Source organism: Sycon ciliatum, chromosome 10 (assembly GCF_964019385.1).
Source record: "Sycon ciliatum chromosome 10, ocSycCili1.1, whole genome shotgun sequence".
Classification (NCBI taxonomy): domain Eukaryota; kingdom Metazoa; phylum Porifera; class Calcarea; order Leucosolenida; family Sycettidae; genus Sycon; species Sycon ciliatum.
Window position 1 is genome coordinate 18,129,866 of NC_088652.1, and position 8,876 is coordinate 18,138,741.

General features: G+C 46.8%; 1 protein-coding gene across 6 annotated transcripts in view; it reads right to left on the reverse strand.

Moving 5' to 3' along the window:
* The window catches only part of LOC135826397 (putative mediator of RNA polymerase II transcription subunit 26), a 38,195-nt gene extending 29,882 nt beyond the window's left edge, over positions 1–8,313 (reverse strand). For all 6 annotated transcript variants that reach the window (XR_010555274.1, XR_010555275.1, XM_065339012.1 and 3 more), the window contains exons 1-2: positions 8,135–8,313; positions 1,538–3,042 (exon numbers count right to left, since the gene is read on the reverse strand). Coding sequence is in view for 4 of the 6 variants with exons in the window: in XM_065339012.1 (XP_065195084.1) it covers positions 1,538–2,577 (1,040 nt within the window). In the remaining 2 variants the exon portion in view is untranslated. The remainder of the gene's footprint in view (positions 1–1,537; positions 3,043–8,134) is intronic.
* Between the last annotated feature and the right edge of the window lie 563 nt (positions 8,314–8,876).

The window sequence follows — 8,876 nt, forward strand, 5'->3', positions numbered from 1 at the left end:
AGCAACACTTGAAAGGAAAGAAAAAGAAAAGCTGAGATCGCCACTTTCGAACAAGCGTTCACATGTACACTGCGCTGTACACAATCCCCGTGTTCAAATCGCGTAGATTTCACGCGTCCAGTGTCACTCTCAGGGTTGTCACGGACGACGGGCGTTGGACTGATTTATTGCCCGCTCTCATACAGATCAGTGATTGGCCCGATCCATGGCAACAGTCATGTGACATGTGATAAAACAAATACAAAACAACAACGGAGGTCGAAGGCAAAAACATATTTCTACAACAATTCAAGTTTGCATGCATCCACGCAATTAACGCATCCAGTCCAGAAGACACTCCTGATCAGTTACTGTATAGCAGGAAATTTTCGGACGGAATTTATTTTCGTACGATTTCGTACATGGCCTCTTTTGTACGAAAATGAATTCCGTACTTTTAAATTTTGTTCCTGTGAAGTTTTGTACACTATACGTGCGTACCGCATGCGAACACGTGCATTGAGCATGCAGCACTGGTACGAAAATAAAATCCGTACGAAAGGTCGAAATTCGGCTTTGTCCGAAAATATTTCCGTCCGAAAATTTCCTGCTGTGCAGTATCATGTGAAGTGTCTTCTGTACTGGATGCGTTAGTGGATGCATGCGAACTTGACTTCTTCTAAAAATCCAAATCCAAACGCATAACAAAAGTGCTACACATTTTCACATTAAATTTTTTTGTAAAGCAGTCGTTTTCATTTTTTTTCATTTTCGCAAAGCAGTTTTAGCAAATTGCGCTGCTGCGAGTTTGTGTGCTCCATTAGCGCGTGCTCAGTACAAAACGCGGGGAACTGTTAAGTGAGAAACTTTCGCTAGAGATTAAATGTCGCTATTTTTGCAACCATCACACATTTGCGAATATAAATCGCCGCAAACGTCTCCGGACATTGATTGTAGGCCGTGCAAGATCCGACTGAAGAGATAGAATCGCAAAAGTTTCTCATCGTGAAGCAGCCCAATTCATGAAAACGCAAAACTTGCGCGCCGCGAAAGTTTATCGCTTTACAGTAAGTCCAGTAGGTATCAGTTATAGCGTGGGTGTTTGAAAAACGACTTTCTATTCTTATTTCCTGTCCCCGGGGAAAATCGCGATTCCGCGGCCGCGTTTTTTGCGATTTTTTAAAAGACCGCGTTTTCCGCGATTTTCCCCGCGTTTTTTGAACTTTTTTGTTGCACTACACGTACACAGAGTGCACTGTTCGGTCAGCAACGTCTCATCGTGGCGGCTTTGTAATCAAAAATGACGAGTCCTTACACCAGAGACTTGTAACTGATTGATTTCACTACATCTTGTTAAGAAGACCACCTGGTAGCAGAGACCAGGTTTTAAAGGTCCCTAGCTTGAGCGGTCGTCTTAGACAGGTTTCTCTGTAGATGTGAGACGTACCTTCCGCTCCCTGGGTTCCACGACTCTAACAGCGTCACAAGTCAACATGCAAGAAAGTCACACACGCACGCACGCACGCACACACACATAGAGGACTGTACAACAACTCACCCGGTCTCGGTTCGGTTGGAGGGTGAGGACCCGGAACTGGTGCCTGTTCGGTGGACACCCTTGTGTGCATGTGACGACGGTGTTGGGTGAGAATCTGCCGTACGTGTTTTGTGATCATGTTTAGTGGTATGTGCATGCGACGTCTGGGGTGAGTTCAGCTTGTGTACCTTGGGATACTGGTGAGAATCTGCTGTACGTGTTTTTTGATCATGTTTGGTGGCACGTGACGGCAGCATTGCTGGTGGCGATGATGATGGAAACAGCCACATCCACGCTGTGTCACGCTTGTCGCCATCTGTGCTTGTTGCTGGGTGACTACTGGAGTGTTGAGCGGTGTGCACAGGTGAGCTAGTCACGCGCGGTTGGTCACGACCTCCCCACGAAATGGTGTGTGTTGCTGGTTTGTCGTCATGTTTAGCAGTGGTCGGACGTGATGGCGATGGTGGTCGTAGGTCCAACTTAAATACCTTGGCAAGCTTCCCTTTTGTACCCTGTTGTTGTTGTTTCAAATCTCTATTCCCACGTTGTTGTTGTTGTTGTTGTTGTTGTTGTTGTCGTTGTAGGAGTTCCTCTGACCGTTTCTGATGCCGAGACCGAAGTTGTTGGACGCGGTGTTCACCCAGCACTTCCTCTAGTGTCCTAAACCTGGCACCGCCTGACCCGTCTCCATTCATGTGCTTCAAAAGCTTCGCCAAGCGGTCGTCCTGCCCATGGCGGTTGCGATTTGCTTCGCTTTGCTCTCTTTTCTTCAGCTGTTCGAGGACGTCTGCCGATGATCTGAACGTACAGGTGCCTGGTCCGTTCTTCTCTATTGCATCCAGCAGGCGCTGGCACCCTGGCTGCTCAGCAGCATGGGGATGATCACTACTGGACTGGTCCGTCACGGCAAGCCGCCGGCCACACAGCACGCCGGGCATACAGCTGCGAGCAATCCAAGCACCGCCTAGAGACGGTGCTGTTGCGGCGGCGATGGTGGTGGTGTGCTGCTGTTGAACCATCAGCGGCTGCCTTACTTTACACAGAGCAGCATGCAGGGCCATCCTTGCATTACTCAGTGCGTCCAGCAGCAGTTGAGGCAGCAGTAGAGGCAGCAGCAGCAGCAGCAGCGGTGGCAGTAGCGTTAGTGGTGACAGTTACAGGCAGTGGGATTTGCCGCTGTGCTCCTGTAGCTGTCACTCGAAGTCTTGAGTCTCCACTGACCCACTGTCTGTAGCTGTTACTCGAAGTTTAGAGTCTCCACTGAGCTGTGGATATGGATGACTAACCCCTGCTGTGCTGGCCCAGGGAAGGTAATGCTGACCCTGTTGAGGCACGGGGCACTACAGGGCTCTCTGGATGCGCGCTGCAACACAAGGATGTGTCCCGTATTTTACCGGCTTGGTCTGCCACTTGCTGGATACGTCGCTCCCGTCAGCCGACTGTGAACGGCTCGGCCCGACGCACAGCTGTATGCTCAGCACATCAATGACGGCCACCTGTTGTGCTGCAATGCTCCGACGGCAGCACTACACACACACACACACACACACACACACACACACACACACACACACAGACATACTGGTGCACACACACGTTCCCACACAAACACGTCCACAGACGGGTGCAGAAAATTTAATTTCTTCCACCTCCCAAAAATCAGCTTGTCTGGGTGATATTTTCGTCCAAGAATGTTGAAGCCTACTGGAAGGCTAGACTATTACCTTCAAATCCCGCCAGAACGCCCCGTCTCCCCCAGGCGCCCCTCCCTGACGTATCATCGTACTACTCTGTGAAGTGTGATGCCGTACTGCACTACAGACGCGTGCTCGACCCGATTGGAAATGTACGCAACAGTTCACACCCTCTTGACCAGAGGGATCGCACAAACCCTGGGTTTTTACGGATTTGCACGATGCCCTGCTCTTGACCTCTGGTTGGTGTAGGAGACGCACGCACAGTTTCCGTAGGGTGAGTACTTGTTCATATAGTACTGAGTGCGGCCAGTAGGACTCGCCCATCCGCCCCTCCCCACCTGGACCTACCAGAAGGGTCACGGAGGTAGGAGCACTCTGGCGGGATTTTGTGGTACTCCTGCATTTTAAAGAACTTTGGACTAAATTAAAAAATTTAGTCCAAAATTCTTTGGACGAACACGACAAAATTTAATTCCAGAAGAATATTTCTGCGTGTACTGTATCCCAACCCTTCGGGGTAGATGTCGTTCAGAAGGGGTTTGAATAAGGGAACTTTTTGGAATACTATACATGCTCTGCTCTACGCTGCGGGAACACGATGCGAAGAAGTCCCTTGCTCGCTCTTCTCGTTCCCGTAACGTGTAACCTGCTGTGCTCTGCGCACTCGCAAAGACATCAAGTGCAATAATGTGTACTGGGAATCTCACGTTTCAAGATAAACTTATTTTCATTGCCCGCAGATTGTCTACTACTGTAAGACCAGATATTTTAACGTCAACTAAAGTTAACGATGTCCGGACTTTTGTGCGCTAGCGAGGTGAAATTCTAACGAATTCTGTCTCAAAACCGGCAAATGACTGTACATGTGCATATCGTTTTGCACATAACGACTTCAAATGTTAACGATTCTTTCAAATTCATTAACTCGTTAGAATTAAATGTTCGTTAACATTACTGGTCTTTAAAAGAGTATTACGAGGAAGGACCCGCATACATGTACACTGATATACAGCTATTTCTACATAACGACTTCAAATGTTAACGATTCTTTCAAATTCATTAACTCGTTAGAATTAAATGTTCGTTAACATTACTGGTCTTTAAAAGAGTATTACGAGGAAGGACCCGCATACATGTACACTGATATACAGCTATTTCTACAGCTGGCTGCAAGTACAAGCAAATTTCGCACATCGTGACTCGATTCTCGCCTCACAGCAGGCACTGGACTGCGATCCATAGGCAATCAGGTGCAAACATGCTCGTGCTAAACGAAGGTCGAAAGACTTTTTTTTGGGGGGGGGGGGTAGTACTCTTCCCCACTTTTCAGACAAATTGGCACCACCAACTCTTGACCGCGTGTCCACAATGACGTAACGCTCAGTTACATATCAACAAAAAAACCAGTGCTGTGTGAGATAGATACAGACCTCGCTTATCCGGAAGAAAATAACTGGTTACAAATTTACAACATACGTGATGCATCCAACATAACCGGTGTTCGGTTATCCGGTTCCCTCGCCTATCCGGATATTATTTTTTTGTGGAAAACGGATGTGCACGGTTAAGCGAGGTCTGACTGTACCAGGGGAGATATTAGAGGCACTTGCCTTGACGTATTCCTGTTATCGACCTACAAGTACATGTAGTTATACATCAATTAGAAGTTTCTGCCCACAGAATCCACTTAACCCTTTGGCTTCCATGGTTCGATTTCGAACCATGGGCATTTTGTATGCATGTGGGTGCAGTCAAACTTTCGGTTCTCTGCCAAATCTTGACCAAATTTCAACAATAGAAGGGTCTAGGTGGTAGAAAAAACTCTCAGCTATCGCCTCGAACAGGTCCGAAGTCTCTCCGATGAGGTTTGAGTGAGCTGCAAGCGATCGAACATTTCGAGTTTCTACGCTGCGTGCTGCGAGTCAGCAGTGCGTTAAAAAAGGGATTTTCCCAGCTTCACGACAGGCGGCACGTGCCAGGACCGGCGCGGCGCGAAGTCACGGCAAGGTAAGCTTCTACACGAATAAATTTGAACAGTTCCGAGCTAGATTCAGCGAAATGGCTGCAGGAGACCAATTTCGTCTCAGATCTGGAGTTGGACTCGCGTTTGGAGCGCGCTGTGGCGGACAATGAGTAGTGCTCTTGGCGAGTTTGGGCTCATTGTATTTCTCTCATCAAGAGCTTTCCAACGAGCCCAAGATCTTCAAAATCGGTGAAGTAGAGCCAAAGTTATGTTGGAAATTGAGTGCGGATTTTCGTGACTGCCACAAATTCTGAGGAAGCAAAAAAGTTATGGACTCCAAAGGGTTTAAAGGGTGGGAGTTCATACTTAGAAAATAGGGACATTTAGCAATGCGAAAATTCGAACTTTTGGTGGTGGCGATATTTCGCGAAAATCTATTTCGACAAAGAAAACTTGTGAGGTTTAGCAATGCAAAACGACTTTTTCTCGAAGCTATTTAAATCATAGTACAGTACCATATATGCAGCTCAGTCTCAAGCAGGGGGCTGTAAAATTACTACTCCCTGTAGTCAAATGCGTACCATATATGCAGCTCAGTCTCAAGCAGGGGGCTGTAAAATTACTACTCCCTGTAGTCAAATGCGTACCGAGAAAAGAGAAAGTTACTTTCGCAAATCACTGCAACTTCGCGTCCAAGTTTTCGAAGTTTCGACCTTTGTTTCTGTACTCATTCCCAGACTCGGATTTTCTTTCGAACTTTCGCGTTGCTAAACGTCCTTAATGTGTGGGATTTGTGCTGATAATTCGAAGTTAGCAAAGCACAATTCGAAGTTCACTTTATTTTTCAACAAGTCAGTTTCGTTTGCATGCGCAGGCAGTTCAGCATCCACTAGATCTGTGTCCAAGGTGCGTAGTGCAACTCTGCGTGACAAAGCGAGAATTTGATGTACATAATAGAGAGGGTCTGCAAGACGAAAATTCGAACGAAGTTTCGCGACAGGCCTTACGAAAATGTGTAGGAATCTTCGCACGAACTTTGTGTTCTGCATATTTCCGTAGTTTGCACGCGCCAAGGGCACGTACGCCATGACCCCATCTCACGGAATTAAAATATTTCCCCACAAAAGTTCATTTTGCGTTCCCTGCAAGTTTCGCGTCCAAAGTTGCGAAAGTTCGTGCGAAGTTTCTCACTTCATGACGTAGAGCGAAAGCTTGTACGCATTTTCGTTTTGCAAACCTCTCTAATGGGCCATTCACACTACGCCCAAAACGTGGCGTACGTGACGTTTTCGTCCAGATAGCCATGACAACATGGAACGTGGCGGGAAAATCGTACCCCTGATACGAAAACGTAGACGACGTATCCAGACCCCTGTACCGAGTTTCGTTCTGTCGTTCCCAGCAGTTTTTGTCCAAAAGAAGCTGTACACACAGCTGTACGAGCAACGTGTGCATGCCTGTGTGAATGCACCTGCATGAAAACGACGTCTGCCAATACGTCGTATTCCAAGACGTGACGCATATTGTAACGCAGTATGAATAGCCTATAATGTATTGTTTTTTTTGTTTGGCGCCTATATTTGGCATCTCTAATGTATTGTGGATACCGTACATGTTTGGATAATTAATACGTTCCGATATAAGTACATTAGTCGACCTTATGCCATTTGTACAGATCCATGAAATCGTAGAAAATCCCGTAGAATCCCGTAGACCCGGTAGGATGTTCATTGTGTGCTATGCATGCGCATTTGACCTTTTTAGCGTCATAATAAATAAATGACCAGCAATCGCTTTTCCAGCTTCTTCACTTTGGTTAGAACTTATGAATAGCTAGATCTTTGTCAGAAAAAGTTTTCGTATGAAATGCCTTCAGGCCCCATTTCTTAGTGGAAATAGCAGAAAACGGTACGCTTCCCAACGGCCAAAGAGAGTTGGAAAGCTTGTGTCTTTGTGGGTAACTTGAACATTTGGGCTCATGCAAAATCGCACCGATTTTGGGATTTCCCCACAACTTTTTGCATCAGCAAAAATGTTGTGTTGGACCGCATGCCTGTCACTTCGCAGTGGCTTTTCGTTGGTGCAGTTTGTATCCCACCCTCCCACCCCTGACTTCTGGGTGTGTGTTTATCGATATAATTATCGTATTGGTTTTCTTATTGGCCATGTGGCTGTTGCAGTTACGACTGCTTTTCTTTTTTAGTTAAAAAATGTAGGGGTGGTGTGTGCGTCGTGGGCCATTGTATGGTTACATACAGCTTCAGATTGTATGGCTAGTGACATGGGGGTTGAGTCTGCAGGGGAAGAATACAGTGATTGAACTGAAGCTGGATGATGACCGTGTGGTGAGTGTATGGGGGTTTCGAGATGCCGTCCTGGGGCAAGGATGTCGGTCCTTTAGCTTGGACGGGTGTTGTTACATTCATTGTAACATTTTGTTGTTTTCTGTGCGTTTTGCTGTGCGACTACAGTAGCAGCAGTGTCTTGTGCTATTTTTTTCTTATCAGGCCCTATGCGTACAATTATTCAAGAAAAAAAATTCAGGAAGGAGATATAATAATATCAATAATAAAGCCATTGCCGAGCCACCGTGCTCACAGCAGAGACTTCTGTGTGTGTTATTGTTGTGAAGTGGACCACAAAGACACAACAGGGTCCTGCACATTCAACACCCTACCGGGTCTACGGGAGTCTACGGGATTTCGTGGATCTGTACAAATGGCATAAGGTCCATTATATAGTTGTAGAAGTTTTTCCCTGGCATTTTGGGGTTCGAATTATCAGGATTCAACCTGTAGCAGAAGCGCCTAGTATCACTAGTAAGCGGCTTAGCCTGCAAGTCTTTCCTGCCACACACAGGCGCGTATATCTGCTCGTATCGGTGGGTTGTAGGGATTGAAACTTTGAAATCATGAACATTTTCTTTTGATTCCGAACACTACCACTGGGCGGGCGTACCTTTTCATCAAAGAAATCGGTAGATCCACTGGTCGCGACCAGAAGAGAACATCAGCAGGAACAGTCACTGATTCAGGATGAGGCACTCCACTGCGTGCAGTACTGACTCTACAGCAAAAGTAGCATTTCTTCTCAGTCTACTACTTCTTCTTCCTGCACGCACGTGTTGCTTTCTTCCAAAAACCAAAAATTCTTCTTCTTGTACTTGTAGATCTACTTGCACGTGCGCACGTGCTGTCGATGTAAAAAAAACCGCCAAAGCGCCAAGTGCAAGTGATCGTGAACTGAGGTGTCCCGTCACTTCGGAGCGTGACGTCTCGTCGCGCGACATTTCGAAGCGGTCATTTCGAAGACAGTCAGTTAGGAACGGGGACACTTCGGAGTGTGTCAAATTCGGCGCCAGACGATTCGACGAGAACCAGTTCGGAGAATGGCCACGACATCGCCTGTTCATTTCGTCGTCACACCCGCTTTTGCTGGGAGAAAAATCGCACTTCTTTTCGCCTGTTCATTTCACGACTCTCTGGTTTGAACTTTTCGCCTGTTCATTTCAGGACTCCCTGGTTATAACTCTACACCTCCGTCCTTCAAAAGCAATGGCTTTTGCTGGGAGAAGAATCGCACCTCTTTTCGCCTGTTCATTTCGCGACTCCCTGGTTTTAACTTTACACCTTCGTCCTTCAAAAGCAATGGCACCAGACTAATAACCAGTGATTCTTGTCGAGGTCGACGATGGCTGAGG